We start from the raw sequence: 17552 nt of genomic DNA, 5'->3' as shown, positions 1-17552 counted from the left end.
CGAGGTTATTCACCTAACTTCTGAAACAGCGTAGTTGAATATTAAAAATAATTGCAAGTCATGAGCGTCTTATGATTTTCGATGCATTGACTGCTGCTGCTACTGCTGCTACTAAGTCACTTCAGTCGTGTCCGACTCTGTGCGTCCCCATACACGGCAGCCCACCAGGCTCCCCCGTCCCTGGGATTTTCCAGGCAAGAACACTGGAGTAGGTTGTCATTTCCTTCTCCAATACATGAAAGTAAAAAGTGAAAGTGAAGTCTCTCAGTCGTGTCCGACCCTCAGCGACCCAGTGGACTGCGGCCTTCCAGGCTCCTCTGTCCATGGGATTTTCCAGGCAAGAGTACTGGAGTGGGGTGCCGTTGCCTTCTCCAATGCATTGACTACTGCATACAAAATGTCAGCAGTGAGTGTTATTCACCTTCCCTGTAAGGGTCTGACAGCGAGTCCTACCTGGAGATGGCATTCATCATCCTCAGGTTTCTCCATCCTAATGGCGCCAGATTCCTGTCAAAGTCCACCAGTTCTGCCTACTCCATTTCATCAGCCTCTTCTGCTTCCTCCCACTCAGGTTGGAATTTGTCCAACAGAGAGTTTAAAGAGAGGGAGAATACCATTCTCAGAAAAATTTACCTTAAATTTAATGATCAGGGGACGCTTTTCATGTGCTCTAAACTAAATTCGCATGGAATCTAGCAGACATTTCAAATCTATTGGTCCCTGTAGTTAGTCATTTTTCTTCATTTTTTTCTTTTTTTTTTCTTTTTTTTTTTTAACATTTTAAGATAACAGAAGGTTTAATCCAAAGACTGTCCTTAGGCAGGATACATTATTGTTATATATTTTTTCTTCCTTCATGACAATTCAGCTTTACATAATCAATAGACTCCCTATAAATAACTAATGGTAAAACTGGAATAAAGCTTTGATTTTGAAGAAATATAGTAAATGTCATAAATCTTTTATTCTAAACTTACCTCGGATACCAGCCATGTACTTCAGTTCAGTTCAGTTCAGTTCAGTCACTCAGTCATGTCCGACTCTTTGCGACCCCATGAATCCCAGCATGCCAGGCCTCCCTGTCCATCACCAACTCCCAGAGTTCACTCAGACTCACGTCCATCGAGTCAGTGATGCCATTCAGCTATCTCATCCTCTGTCGTCCCCTTCTCCTCCTGCCCCCAATCCCTCCCAGCATCAGAGTCTTTTCCAATGAGTCAACTCTTCTCATAAGGTGGCCAAAGTACTGGAGTTTCAGCTTTAGCATTATTCCTTCCAAAGAACACCCAGGACTGATCTCCTTCAGAATGGACTGGTTGGATCTCCTTGCAGTCCAAGGGACTCTCAAGAGTCTTCTCCAACACCACAGTTCAAAAGCATCAATTCTTCGGCTCTCAGCCTTCTTCACAGTCCAACTCTCACATCCATACATGACCACAGGAAAAACCATAGCCTGGACTAGACGGACCTTTGTTGGCAAAGTAATGTCTTTGCTTTTGAATATGCTATCTAGGTTGGACATAACTTTCCTTCACTCTTTTTATGGCAACATAATGTGTATGATTAGTGTTCAGTTAATGGCAAACATAGCATAATCAAACTTATTATAATTAATTCCTTAGATGGAGTTTGTTTAAAGTAGGTATAAACCACACAGAAAACATGTCCCTTGTCTGAACATTAATTCTAAACAATAATAATCTAGACCAAAAATGTTGTGAATTATAGTTGATCAGAATGCCAAATTGATAACCCAGAATTATGATTTGTGATTAAAGGCTGCACTTCCCAAATTTATGCAATTGAAGAAATGAAAGCTGATTAATTACACTATAGCAGCTACCCCAGACTGCATACAGAGGCACAGATGGCTAATTGGCTTCAGTTGATAGAGGGTCATTTTAATCAGTTTTCTTTAAATTTTGTTATAAAAATTTTCAAAGCTGTAAAGAATGGTTTGTGATAAATATGACCCTTCATAGATGACCTGGTTTCTATCCCTCTCCCCGCCCTCCCCCCAGGTTTGATAGAGAAAGTGACAACCGAACTATCCACATCCATCTGTCAGCTAATTGATATCCATTGCAGCAGCTTCTGTGCAGATTTCCAGCCTCTACACGCACCTCTGTATAGTGTCTCCTGTGTAAATCTTGGGCTCCATTCCCACCTTAGCTTCACAGTGTATGCAGCTCACAATATTCCAGAAACCTGGGTGCACAGGTGAGTTGTGATGCCTTTTCCACAAAAGGGTTAATTAGTTTTGTGTCGCTTCTAATTGAATATATTTGCCTTGTTCTTATTTGCAGAAGCAAGTATTTCATCTTGAAATTTAATCGGCATGGATGTATCTATGTTTTTAAAATCATTCACACTTATTTCCAGTCCAGTGCACATTCGTTTTCCCTCAAGTCTTCTCCCATTCTATTTAAAATAACTACATGTTGTCAGTATATCATAAGAGAAACAGAAAGTGCCCATCCTCACATGGTGATTGCCCTAAATTTTTCATTTTTTATGTTTGAGTTTAAATGACTGACGCCAATTAACACAGGGTGAGAACGCACACACACATACAAGGAGATGGAGAGTATTTAAGAATAGAAAGAAATCACTTGATCCCTATCAAGTTGTGAGTGGTAAATATTTTGTGAGATTAGTACCTTGATAAAGTGAAAATTAGCCAAGAGTTACTTGAGTTACAATAGAAATTAACCACAATTATGCATGGAGCATTGCCGGGTTTGAGGTTAATTCTGCTATGTGCTATTTTCTTGAATAACATAATTAGAGTAATATTATAATAATTATTTTAAATTCCTTATGGATTAAATCTGTAAGAGAATACTGATTAAATCAAATTAAGGTGATAAGAGAATAGTAATTTTCTAATGGATTTATTGTACCCACTGCACTTAGCATCTCAAAGAAAGGCTAAAAGAAACAGAAATAATTTTATCTTGGTCTGTATTTTTGCAAATGGAAACTATGCAAAATTTATGAGTCAATTATAACAAAAATTTTACCTTTGTATGTAAAAATGAAAAACGACCATCTATGTATCTCACATAAACTTTCTTTAAAACCCATGGGATGATTCTTTTACACTTTTTCTCTTTCTTAATTTTATGAAGTATTTTAGGAGGATGATGTGTAATGTTACAAACTGCTACTCGAATGTTTTCATAATTTTTAAACCTTTAGGATATCCTTATTTATTCTAATTCACCTGGAAAAACTATGTAGCCAGATAAGTACTCAGAAAGCTATATACATAGAGCTATTTATGTACATGGGAAATTTAGTTTTATTTATTTTTCTATTGTTTCTCTATTCTGTTTTACTTATTTTGTTTCTGATCTTTATTATTTTCTTTCTTCTTTTAATTTTTATCTTAGTTTGTTCTTTGTTTTCTGGTTCCTTGAGTATAGATTTAGATTATTTGTGAACTTCTTTCATTTTTAATTTTTTAAATCTGTTTTTAAAATTTTTATTGCAGCATACTTGATTTACAATGTTGTGTTAGTTTCTGCTGTAAAATGAATCAGTTATACATATACATGTATCCACTCTTATAGATTCTTTTCCTGTATAGGTCATTACGGAGTATTGAAAAGACTTCCCTGTGCTATACAGTAGGTCCTTACTAGTTATCTACTTTATAAATATATAGTAGTGTGTATATATCAATCCCAGTCTCCCAATTTATCCCTCCCCTCCCCGACTTTTCTGGCTGGTAACCATAAGTTTGTTTTCTGCATCTGTGACTCTATTTCTATTTTGTAAATAAGATCATGTGTGTGTGTTAAGTTGCCTCAGTTGTGTCTGTCTCTTTGCAACCCTTTGGGCTGTAGCCTACCAGGCTTCTCTGTCCATGGGATTTTCCAGGCAAGAATACTGGAGTGGGTTGCCTTTCCCTTCTCCAGGGGATCTTCCCAATCCAGGGATCAAGCCCATATCTCTTAACGTCTCCTGAATAGGCAGGTGAGTTCTTTACCACTAGTGCCACCTGGAAAGCCCAAATAAGATCATTTGTACTTTTTTTTTTTAGATTCCACTTATAAGTGATATCACACAATTTTTGTCTTTCTCTATCTACCTTTACTCAGTATGAAAATTTCTAAGTTCATTCATGTTGCTGCAAATGGCATCATTTTATTCTTTTTATGACTGAGTAATATTCCATTGTATATATGTATCCCATCTTCTTTATCCATTCCTCCACTGATGGACATTTAGGTTCCTTGCATGTCCTGGCTACTGTAAATAGTGTTGCAGTGAACATTGGGGTGCATGGTTTTCTCCAGATATATGGCCAGGAATGGTATGCTGGATCATATGGTAGCTCTATATTTAGTTTTTTAAGGAATCTACATACTGTTCTGAATAGTAGCAATACCAATTTATGTTCTCACCAACAGTGTAGGTGAGTTCCCTTTCCTCTACACCTTCTCCAGCACTTATTATTTGTAGACTGCCTGATAATGGCCATTCTGACCAATGTGAGGTGGTACCTCATTGTAGTTTTTATTTGACCTTTCTTCTTTTAATGTAAGCATTTATTGCTTTAAACTTCTTTTTTAGCACTGATTTTGCTATATCTCATAAGTTTTGTTATGGTATGTGTTTTCACATTTTACAATATTTTCTAATTTCCCTTTTGATTTCTGTTTGACACACTGGTTGTTCAAAAGTACTCATTTCTACTGCATGATCTCACTTATATAGAATCTGAAAAACAAACAAAATGAAAACAGACTCTCAGAGAACAAGTGTTTGCCAGAAGCAAAGGGGTGGGTTGGGGATGAAATAGGTGAGGAGGATTAAGTGGCATAAATTTCCAGTTATATAACTAATAAGTCACATGGATGTATTAATAATATACACCATAAGAAACATGGATCAATGATACTGTAATACCTTTGCATGAGGACAGATGGTTACTTAACTTATCATGGTCATCATTTCATAATGTATGCAAACATCAGATCATTATGTAGTACACCTGGAACTAATGTAATATTGTACAATAACTATATTTCAGTAAAATAAAAAAAAAAGAAACAGAAACTAAGAAGTGTTAATTAACATTAATTTGAGAATTTTTCCAGTTTTTTTTTTTTTTTCTGCCACTGATTTCTACTTGTATTCCAATGTGGTCAGAAAATATACTTGGTATGATTTCAATTTTTTAAAATTTGTCAAGACTTGTTCCATAACCAATTTTGTGATTTGTGCTAGAGAAAGATCCAAGCTTGAGAAGAATGCATATTGCCCAGAGGTTAGGTGGAATGTTCTATAAATGTCTATTAGGTTCATTTGGACTATAGTGTAATTAAAACCCTCTTCCTTATTGAGCTTCTGTCTGCTTGTTCTATTAATTGTAACCAGTATTGAGATCTTCTGTTATTATTATGTTATTTTCTAGTTCTCCTTTTCATCCCTTCAATGTTTGCTTAATACATTTGCTTCAATTTAGGGTGCATGTATGTTTACAGCTATTGTATCCTCTTAGTAAATTGACCTCTTTATCATTATATAATGTTTTTGTCTGTTGTGACAGCTTTAACTTAAAGTCTATTTTGTCTTGCATAGGTATGGTCACTCCTGCTCTTTTGATTATCATATATGGAATATATGATATATATATATATATATATATATATGTCCTTTCACTTTCAGGGGTGTCCTTAAATCTAAAGTGTATCCCTTGTAGGCAGCATATGGTTGGATCTTGTTTACTAATCCATTCCCTTATGCTGTTTCTTCTCATTGTAGAATTTAATTTATATCTAATATAATTAATGATAGAGAAGGACTTACTTTTGCCATATTTTTTTGCATCATTTTCTGTCTTGTAGCATTTTTGTCCCTCTTTTTCTGTCTTGCCACTTTCCTTTGTGTCCTGATGAGTTTTTATAAACTCTTCAACTCCTTTCTTATTTTCTTTTGTGTATCATTTATATTGTGGTTGCTTTCTTTGTGGTGACAATGGGCCTTACATAATACATATTATATTTAAAACACTGTTTTAAGCTGATAATAACTTCACTTTTTAAAATTTTGTTATAACTTCACTTTAAGTTCAGTTCAGTCGTGTCCGACTCTTTGCAACCCCATGAACCGCAGCACGCCAGGCCTCCCTGTCCATCACCAACTCCTGGAGTTCACTCAAACTCACGTCCATTGAGTCAGTGATGCCATCCAGCCATCTCATCCTCTGTCATCCCCTTCTCCTCCTGCCCCCAATCCCTCCAAACATCAGGGTCTTTTCCAATGAGTCAATTCTTCGCATGAGGTGGCCAAAGTATTGAGGTTTCAGCTTCAACATCAGTCCTTCCAATGAACACCCAGGACTGATCTCCTTTAGGATGGACTGGTTGGATCTCCTTGCAGTCCAAGGGACTCTCAAGAGTCTTCTCCAACACCACAGTTCAAAAGCATCAATTCTTCGGCGCTCAGCTTTCTACACAGTCCAACTCTGATATCCATACATAACTACTGGAAAAACCATAGCCTTGACTAGACGGACCTTTGTTGGCAAAGTAATATCTCTGCTTTTCAATACTTCACTTTAGTCATATACAAATTCTCTACTCTTCTTCCCTCATCATACTTTGTGTTACTAATACCACAAATTGCATCTTCTTAAATTTTATATATTGTTATCATTAAAGTTTTCTATACTTTATCCTTTTAAACTCTATAGCAGAGTTAAAAGTTATTCATGTATCACCATTACAGTCTCACAGTATTCTGTATTTGTCTATATGTTTCCCCTTACCAGCAAGCTTTCATGCTTTCATATGCTCTCCTGTTGCTATCTAGCATCCTTTCATTTCCACTTGAAGGATTCCCTTTAGCATTTCATGTTGAGTCAGGTCTAGTGCTGATGAACTCCCTCAGCTTTTCACCTGAGGAAGTATTTATTTCTCCTTCATTTTTGAAGGACAGCTTTGCCAGATACAGTATTTTTTTTTTCTTTCAGAACTTTGAATATATCATCTCACTCCCTCTGGCCTTCAAGGTTTCTGCTGAGAAATCTGCTGAAAAACTGATGAGATCCCTTTTATGTGGCAGATCACTTTTCTCTTGCTGCTTTCAAAGTTCTCTCTTTGTGTTTGACTTCCAATAGTTTAATTTTAATGTGTTTTAGTATGGTCTTCCTTGGGCTCATCCTAGTTTAACCCATTAGGCTTCTTGAAATTGGATGTCCATTTCCTTTCCCACAATTAATAAGTTTTCAGCCATTATTTCTTCAGATCAGCTTTCTGCCTTTTTCTCTCAGTCATCTTCTGGGACTCAAATAATGTGTTTGCTTGTCCTATTGATTGTGTCCCGTAAGTCCCTTAGATTTTCTCCACTCTTCATTTTTCTTGTTTCTCTGAATAATTTCAAATACGTATGTTTGAGCTCACTGATTTTTTCTTCTGCCTGATCCAATATATTCTTGAATACACCTATTGATTTTTTTTCAACTCAGTTGTTGTATTCTTCAGCTCCAAAATTTCTTCTTAATATTTTTATGTTTTTTAATATTCTCATTTTGTTTATGCATTATTTTTCTGAGCTTATTGAGCATGTGTGTGTATATATGTACATATTTTATTCTTTGTCCGGTAGTTCATATACTTCCATTTCTTTTTTTTTTCTTTTAAATTTTATTTTATTTTTAAACTTTACATAATTGTATTAGTTTTGCCAAATATCAAAATGAATCCGCCACAGGCATACATGTGTTCCCCATCCTGAACCCTCCTCCCTCCTCCCTCCCCACACCATCCCTCTGGGTCGTCCCAGTGCACCAGCCCCAAGCATCCAGTATCACGCATCGAACCTGGACTGGCAACTCGTTTCATACATGATATTATACACGTTTCAATGCCATTCTCCCAAATCTTCCCACCCTCTCCCTCTCCCACAGAGTCCATAAGACTGTTCTATACATCAGTGTCTCTTTTGCTATCTCGTACACCAGGTTATTGTTACCATCTTTCTAAATTCCATATATATGCGTTAGTATACTGTATTTATGTTTTTCCTTCTGGCTTACTTCACTCTGTATAATAGGCTCCAGTTTCATCCACCTCATTAGAACTTATTCAAATGTATAATAGCCAGGACATGGAAGCAACCTAGATGTCCATCAGCAGATGAATGGATAAGAAAGCTATGGTACATATACACAATGGAGTATTACTCAGCCATATACTTCCATTTCTTTAAGATTGTTTTCTGGCGATTTTTCTTTTAGCGTAAACCAACTCTCCACAATTTTGATGTATTCATAAAATTTCATGAAGTTGGTCAATATAGTGAGGTAAGAATTTACCTTTTTCTGAGGGAAATAAAAGAGTGTTAGTTCGGTGTCTGCACTTGTTGCTTTAATTCATCTGTTATAAATGTCTTTGCTTTCTAGCCCTGGCATCATTTTATGTTGATATGCTTCAAATAAACTTGGCTTTCCAGTGAACAACACTTGAGAGTTGTTTGCATTTTCTCTTTGGTTTCTAATTTTGTTCTTTCACTGAGAGACCTGGTAGAGAAATGACTAGAGGATCTTTGTAATGTCAGTTGGATTCATACAAAATTATTGACTTTAAAGATAGCAAGTTTATCTAGCCTAACCTCATTTTTCATCCTTTCATTCTCAGAAATGATTTAGAAATGCATTTTGACTCTCAGGGCTTCCCTTGTGGCTCAGCTGGTAAAGAATCTGCCTGCAATGCAGGAAACCTGGGTTCGATCCCTGGGTTGGGAAGATCCCCTGGAGAAGGGAAAGGCTACCCACTCCAGTATTTTGGCCTAGAGAATCCCAAGGACTATGCATGGACTATACAGTCCATGGGGTCGCAAAGAGTTGGACACGACTAAGCAACTTTCAGTTCACTTCTGGAGATTTATCTTGTTCCTTTGGTTGGGCCCATGTTTTCCTCTTTCATTGTATACCTTGTTTTACTTTGTATTGAGATTTGAGCATTAAAAAAAAAAAAAAAAAAAACAGCTACCTCTCCTAGTCCTTATGGACTGATTTCATACAAGGAAAGAATTGTTGCTTTAAAAAAAAAAGATGCGTAACGTGAGAGTTGTGAGTTAAGTTTTATTTGGGGCAATATGAGGACTCCAGTCTGCAAGAGAGCACCTCAGATAGCTCTGAAAAACAGCTCTAAAGAGGCAAGGGGAAAGGACAGCATATATGTGACTTTGGTGAAGGGTGAGTACATGCAATCAAACACATATTTTTTGTAGAAAGCTTCTGTTGGTCTCGTGAAGCTTCTGCCAGTCATGAGAAATGATCATTTTAGTGCTTTCCTAAATATGAAGGATTTTGGTGCTTTTCGAGATATAAGGAGAATCAAGAATGGGGCTCATAAACTCAGTTTCTGAAAATATCTTACTATCTATAAGACCTGTCCTTGCCAGTTTCCAGAAACACAGAGTGCCTCATTTCTGCTGTCTACCCTGAACTCATTCAGGGGGTGTTGTAGGTCAGCAACTGCAGTAGCATGTGATTTAATCCTTGCAGAGGTAGATGGCAAGCATCCATGGCAAATGCCAATTTGTGGTTGATCGAATGTTACCAATCAGCTAGAGATTTGGTGATTTTCAAACCTTTCTTGTAGGTGCATCCTCCCTGGATTTGTGTGTGTCGATTCACACTTAGAGAGGTTTTACTTCTTTTATCAAGAACTTGAATTTCTTGTTTCATCTAGTGTCAGCCTGTGGTCCTTCCTGCTGGTTCTCCATAAGCTACCCAGCTCTGTTTTGTTCTCAGTTGGGAGCCAGTATTTAGAGTATGTCTGGTCCCATAGATGCTCTGGTGATGAGACATAAACCAGACCCTCACACAGCCTCCAAAGAAAGCCAAACTGTTGGATGCACACTGCACTCTCCCTGCTCCCCTCTCTTCCTGCCAATTCAGAGATCATCAGATTGCATCAGCCTCTGCCTATGGGTCCCACAAATCCTCTGGAGCAGCAGCAAGCCTCCCAGCTTTTTTTGTTCTCCTAAATCCATGGCCCCTGGGTATCTAGAGGATATCATATCCTATTGGAATCACAATCCAGATCTTTCCCAAGGGAGAAGCTAGGAGTTGGGGGTTTTTTCTCCTATTCCTTTTGCACTGAGCTGGGGGAAGTGGTCAGTTAGTTTGTGCTAGTTTAGACCACTCACTGCCTTTGTTTTCAGAGGCCCCCAACTTGGCACCGATTCCTGTTCAGCACTCAGATTCAGGCAAGAGAGAAACCAGTCCCTTGGATAAACCCCTAAAAAGTCTGAATGTCAGACATATGTTCCAGTCTTCTCTTTCCCACCCCCGGGAGAAGATGGGAGTTAGGAGTTCTCTCCTGGTCACATGACACTCTGCTGGGAGAAAGGGCTCTGCAAAATGAGTGCCATGCATTTTCCTACTGATTTCTTTGTGACTGGTTTTGCGCTTGGGTGCAAGAGCCTTTTAACTTATTTCTGGATTTCTCGCAAAGGAAACTGATCCATGTATTGTTAAATTGGTGTCTCCAGCAGGGGAAAGAAGGTCTAGGACTTCCCATTATTCTGCAATTTTGCTGAAGCCACAAAACATAAATTCTTAGTAATTTTTAAAGTACACTCTGCACAAACAAACATCACTTTATCATTTGACTTCTAACTATAAAATAACTGACCCATATAGAAAACTGCTTCCTTCACAGTGTTCAACTTATTGAATCAATGTTGTTTCTTTTTAGCTATAAAGCATTTTCTTTCTCCTGTTGGCTTACATATGCTGGAAAGAAGCTGTGCCAAGTGAGAAACTGCAGAAATATTCCTGTCAAAAAGTTGTTTTTTTTCTTGGTCAACTGGAATGAAACGTAAGTTTAATCTTTATTCTGGAAAGATTATTTGTCTAATAAAGACCAGGATTCCTTCCACCTCCCCTCTCCCCTGCTGCTTTCTAAGTGAAAGATATAATTTTTTTTTTTAATGTAGCTGGTTGATTTGATTCAGAGATGTGGTAAATATGCTAAGCATACTAGGTAACTGACTTCAATTCAAAAGATTAAAGGTGCCTTTAAAAATCTAGATAAATATCCAATCTATATTGTTGAGCTGCTCAAAGAGGGAAATTGGGGAAAGGAGAATTATTAATCATTTGTAGACTGTGGATAAAAGGAATACCCTCTATTGGTGTTGGAGGGAGATAGATTTCAGTTATAACAAAGAAGAAAGATGTCACCTAATGACATATGAAATCTCTATTTTCTCACAAAAGCCAATTGCAAATTTACTTAAACAATCAAGTTTTTGTACAGTAACTATCTATGCATTGTGTAAAATGTCATCTAATTTGGGATAATCAACTCCTACCAAGATCTTTATCTATTTATTTATTTAATTTTCAAATTTTTTCCCTAACAACTAAAGCAGCACCAGACACAGGAAAAGTCCAGTAAATGTGGCTTGGCAAGGGAATGAATTTTATGTAATAAGTGACTCCCCAAAAATATATTAACCAGCTCAATGACTAGAATTAGGACACCCCAGTTCGATTCCTGGGTAAGGAAGATCCCCTGGAGAAGAAAACTCCAATATTCTGGCACGGAGAATTCCGTGGACTATATAGTCCGTGGGGTCACAAAGTGTCGGACACAACTGAGTGACTTTCACTTGACTTTCCACTTTTCTTCTGACTTAATTAAAGCTTATCCATGGTTGTTTTCAACTACAAATATGTGTCATCATTTAAACAATTCAAGAGAAAAATTTCCTAATTTTAGAATCAATTTCAGAGAAAAAAAAATCTCAAAAGAAATTGAAATTATCAGTATTAGTGGAATAACTACATTGGTATACTTTTCTTCTTGTCCTTCAAGAGTGCATAAGTATTATTTTTCCTGTGGAGTTTCTCTGATTCCCCCAAGAGTTAGTTACTTTAGCCCAGAATTCTTTTCTTTCTTTTTTTTTTTTTTAATCCTTCAAATCTCTTTTTTTCCCCAAACTTTAAACTCTTTATTTTGTATTGGGATATAGGCGATTCACTATGCTGTGGTAGTTTCAGATGAATGCTGAAGTGATTCAGCCATACATATACATGTATCCATTCTCCCCAATCTACCCGCCATTCAAGCTGGCACATAACATTGAGTAGAGTTCTATGTGCTATACAATAGGTCCTTGTTGGTTATCCATTTTGAATATAGAAGTATGTATGTGAATTCTTTTCATTTTATTTAATTAAAAATATATTCATTTACCATTTTCCTAGGTGCCTGGCCTGTAGCATCCTTTATATATTTTATTGACATATACCCATTACAATACAATTAATTGCATGTTTTATTACTAGACTGTAAATTTGAGGACATAAACTTTGTTTAATAATAATATGTGACATAGATTTTGACTGTTTGTTGCATTCCAGTCATCAGAGTTTACCCCCAAAACATATTGTCTCATCTAAACTTAATAACAAAAATGCATAGAGATATTGTCATCTCCATTTTACAGATCAGAATATTGACGTTTATGAAGCTTAATTAACTTGGCCCAGGTCCCACAACCAGCAAATGGCAGAACCAGTGCTCAGATGCACTCTGACTCCAAAACTGAGGTTTTTACTGTGATTTTCATACTTTCTTACAACATATAAAATCTTAGGCTGAATATTTATATTCTGCAAATAGTTCTTAAACTTAAACTTAAAAAAAAAAATTGCTTTTTTGTTTCAACAGCAGCTATGCCATTTTTTCTCTCTCCTTTGCAGCAAAACCCTTCCAAAGAGTTGTCTGTATTCACTTTCTTCGATTTTTTCCCCTGCTCTAAAACACTCCAGTCAGGCTTTCATCATCTCTTTTTCACTGAAATTGATCGTTAGAGTCACCAGTGACCTGCAGAGCTGAATCTGATGTTTGTCTGTCTGTCTTCATCTTACATAATCTATTAGGAGCTGTTTCCCACATTCTTTTAGCTTTCTGCCTCCCTCACTGGACATTCCTTCTCTGTATGCTTTTCTTCTCCCAGACTGCTCATAGTCTTAGCCCTTAAGCTTCCTCTGTAGTATCTACATTTATGGCCTTAGTTTTCTCTTATAGTCACATAGCATTAAATGCCATCTGTATGCCAGCAACTCCCAAATTTATATCACCAGCCCAAGCATCGGTCACAAACTTCGTACTTATTCACTCAACATGTCTAAAACTCTTGATCTTACACTCCAAATTTGTCCTACCCATGAATGGCCACCCTGGATGATGGTTTCCAGTTTTGGTTGTTTAGATCAGATCCTTAGCCTGAATTTCCTTCTCTCAGACCCATGGCTCAGATATCCTACCGGCTCTCTCCTCAGAATATTTCCAAAATGTTACTTCTTGTCTCTTTCATCTGTCTAGGCCACCATCATATCTCCCCTGTATTCCTACAACTGCCTTGTAATAGTCACCCTACTTCTCTTGCACCTTTGTAATCCTTCTCATACAAGAGCTCAAGTAACATCTTTTAAAATGTAAGTCAGGCTACATCACTCTTCTGTTTTATAATCCTGAAATGTCTCCCACTTTCACTCAGACAAAAGTCAAAGTCCTTACGATGGTCCATTATTTTATATCAGTATTAATAGGGGAATTCTATACAGTGTGACTTTTTAAATCTCCCAATTGCACTATCAAAAAGTTATTCTGATTTTAGAAAAACTGTCTTATATAGAAGCAAAGAATGTTTAAGAAAAATTTTAGTTTTTACTCATTTTTAAATAGTAGAGTGAGGCAAGCATGTGGTTAAAATTTGAAGTTTGTAGATATAGAGAAGCAATCTTACTTCACTTATTGAATTATCTCAAAGTATTTTTCTTCCTTTTTTTGTGTAAAGTTCATTCCTTTGGTTTTTAAATAGCCATGTAGAAGTTAATAAAAAAGATTTCTCAGTGACTATGAGATTATTCTGGCTTAAAAATCCATATGTATTCAAGAAAATGAATAAATAACCATATGTATTCTTACTCTGGAAGAATTTATTTTTGTTAATAAAAATGACAAAATGGACATTGTCAGTAACTATCCACTGTAACTTATCGAATGTTTTGTCATTCTTGATTTGAAAAGCTCACTAATAAGTGAAGTTACACATGAAGAAGAGAGACTCAATGGGAAAAAGAACATTCCAGATTATATGAGAAATAAAGTGAAATTATAACTTCCATCCTGACACAAAATTATGAAAACTAAATAGAAAGTCAATTACAGGTAAAAGAGAATATTCAAGAAACTGCTGTGCATTTTACAAAATCATCAACATTTTATGTTGAGTTTCAGGGCTTCTTTTTAAGCTGAGAAATATGTTTACATTACATTGAATGAATATTATAACTGTGAAAGAATATGAAAGATAAGAAAAACTTTTGGATAACTGTGTGATAATTTAATTTTCAATAGTCTAAATTTTGTTAATATTGAAAAATAAGTTTTCTTTAGCCTTTCCTTTGTTTTATGTCCTTCCTTTTTTTAAAAATTTGTTCATTGGAGGATAATTGCTTTACAATATTTTGTTGTTTTCTGCCATATATCAACATGAGTCAGCCATAGGTATATGTATGTCCCCTCCCTTAGTTTTAACTAGAATTATATTTCATCTGTTTTACAGTGGCTAATACAAGTTTTTACACTGTTGATGGGATAATGAATATACTGCTGATATACAGTCTACCATTTATCACATATTGTGTAATGTAATATGTTTTCCTTTTTATAGATAAACAAGGCTTAAAAAGGTTAAATTCATCACTCAAAGAAGAACATCTGTTTAGTCACAGGACCAACATTTGGATCAAAACCTTTGACTCATCTCCACACACAGTTTACATATTGACATCTCTGAGTTATTATTAACTCAATGGCAGTATGCCATAAGCCACATATAAGTCACCTACCCCAAATTCCTTATCTGTGTTTTCTATCAGTTAAAGGGATCCACTAACATAATCTAGGAGCATGAAATTCATCTTCAGTTCGTCATTGTCCTATTCCACTAATATGCTGTCAGTCAATTATTAGTTATCCATTTTACCTCTAAAATAGCTCTTCTGTCTTTCCTCTTGTTGGATGTTTTTTACACCTGTACCTAGACCGCTCCATCTCAGAGAATAGCATGTTGAGGGGAAAGATGTGTATTTCCTCAGAATCAGTTACGGTCACTGGTGTGAATTAACTGTTCCTTATTCCTGAGGCTGAATGCTGCCTGTTGTTGTTGTGTAGTCACTAAGTCGTGTCCACCTCTTTGCAACCCCATGGACTGAAACATACCAAGCTCCTCTGTCGTCTACTATCTCCCGGTGGTGATTTAGTCGCTAAGTTGTGTCTGACTCTTGCAACCCCATGGACTGTAGCCCATCAGGATCCTCTGTCCATAGGATTTCCCAGGCTCCTTGAGCTTGCTCAAATTCATGTCCATTGAGTCAGTGATGCTATCTAACCCCCTCATCATCAGCTGCCTTCTTCTCCTTTTGCCTCCAGTCTTTCCCAGCATCAAGGTCTTTTCCAGTGAGTCAGCTCTTCATATCAGGTGGCCAATGTGGGGCCTCAGCTTCAACAAAAGTCCTTCCAGTGAATAGTTAGGCTTGATTTCCTTTAGGATTGACTGGTTTGATCTCCTTGCTATCCAAGAGACTCTCAAGAGTCTTCTCCAGCACCATGATTTGAAAGCATCCATTTTTCGGCATTCAGCCTTTTTTGTAGTCCAACTCTCACATGCTTCCTGAGTGAGTGAGTGAAAGTCGTTCAGTCGTGTCCAACTCTTTGTGACCCAATGGACTATAACCTGCCAGTCTCCTCTGTCCATGGGATTCTCCAGACAAGAATTCTGGAGTGGGTAGCTGTTTCCTTCTCCACACAAGCTTCCTAGCCACCCATAAATCTATCTCTCCTAAACACTGTATTTCTCTTGAGACTCTTGTATCATTTCTATGTAGCCAAGATGACTCCTGAAAGGAAAGAAAGGTACCCTTCTTCCTGTCCACCATTAGGAACCTCAGATCTCTCAACTTCCTGTCAAAAGCCCTTTCTTCTTAGCTTCTTCAACCACCCAGGTGTATTCCTCCCAGTCTTACAGTATCTTTATACCTTGTAGGCAATCTTATATAGATTAATGGATTCGATGCCCAAATTCAAATTTTTTCCACCTTTAACAACCTTGTGCTTATCCTTAGCCACTTTTTTTTTACCCATATCTACAATCCATCCAGGGTCTGAGTTTGATGTTCTTCACCTTGACACATCCAGGAATTGTCTATTACCTCTCAGCAATCAGCCCCCAATTTCCTGGAAACTCATCATCACCCAGAATAGTTCACATTTAAAATTATAAACAACTCTCGATGCTTTTAGCTCTCTCATTTAAACGTTTCCTTTTGCCATTAGGAAAAAGACCGCAAATTCCTTTGCCTGGCATACAGAGTTCTTAAATATTCTGACAACCACCTATCTTTCTAATTGCATCCTTCATAACTTCCAGGTTAAGACCAACTTGACTACGTTTCTTGTTCTAGCTACAATGCACCACTCAGCATTCCTCAGCTCCATGCGTATATGCCCTTGTCTGTGCACTTTTTTTCTTTTTTGGAATATTCTTCTCCAACTATTCACCTTGTTGTAGCCAAACTACTGTTTAAGACCCAGTATGAATTATTTCCTGTCCTCCCCCCATTCCCTAAGACAATGTTAATCATTCTTTCTTGATGCTCAAGTTTTTGTAATTTTCAAAAAATAAGCTTATGTATCAAAATCATAACAATCACCATAGAGTAATCAATCTCATTACTCTAGTACTTCTGCTATATTTCTGCATTTGCAAGATAAAACATTAAAACTTGAGATAATTCCTCAATTCAAATAGTTAAAATACTTGTGTCACACAGCACTGTATTAGAAGGCAATATTTATGAAAACATCATAGTAATTGGGCCCTAGTGTCCTAGAGTTGTTGGGAATATTAATGAGATCAAGGGTTAACAGTGCTTGACACACAATAAAGCGAAGGTGTTAGTTGCTTAGTGGTATCTGACTCTTTGTGACCCCACGGTCTGTCCATGGAGATCTCTAGACAAGAATACTGGGTGGATTGCCATTCCCTTCTCCAGAGAATATTCTCGACCCAGGAATCAAACCAGGGTCTCCTGCATTACAGGCAATTTTTTTTTTTTTACCATCTGAGCTACCAGGGAAGCCCAACTTAATTTTTTCTTTTATTTTAAGGATCAATTTTCCTCTCGAAATAAAATCACTTCCAAGGGAATCCATGCTCACTATAAAATTGTTTGGGATTACCTATGCAACCAATGCAGATTTATTGGCCTGGACTTGTTTTCCACTGTTTCCAAAACAGTAAGTATATCTTTTGTGATTAATAAAACTTCCATCTCAATAAAACCTCCTTGGAACTAGATAATGTTCAGTATATGGCTTAATGAGAAAATCAAGAAGACATTTTATTCTAAAACTGAGCTGCTACTGCTGCTGCTAAGTCGCTTCAGTCATGTCCGACTCTGTGCGACCCCAGAGACGGCAGCCCACCAGGCTCCCCCGTCCCTGGGA

General features: G+C 36.9%; 1 protein-coding gene across 4 annotated transcripts in view; it reads left to right on the top strand.

The window, feature by feature from the left end:
- The window catches only part of PIK3C2G (phosphatidylinositol-4-phosphate 3-kinase catalytic subunit type 2 gamma), a 669174-nt gene that overhangs the window by 310493 nt on the left and 341129 nt on the right, over nt 1–17552 (top strand). For all 4 annotated transcript variants that reach the window (XM_061417725.1, XM_061417726.1, XM_061417724.1 and 1 more), the window contains 3 exons: nt 2022–2220; nt 10722–10844; nt 17214–17342. In XM_061417725.1, coding sequence (XP_061273709.1) covers nt 2022–2220; nt 10722–10844; nt 17214–17342 — 451 coding nt within the window. The remainder of the gene's footprint in view (nt 1–2021; nt 2221–10721; nt 10845–17213; nt 17343–17552) is intronic.

Source organism: Bos javanicus, chromosome 5 (genome assembly GCF_032452875.1).
Source record: "Bos javanicus breed banteng chromosome 5, ARS-OSU_banteng_1.0, whole genome shotgun sequence".
NCBI lineage: Eukaryota > Metazoa > Chordata > Mammalia > Artiodactyla > Bovidae > Bos > Bos javanicus.
Note: the sequence above shows the minus strand (reverse complement) of the source record. Positions and strands in the feature narration are given on the sequence as shown.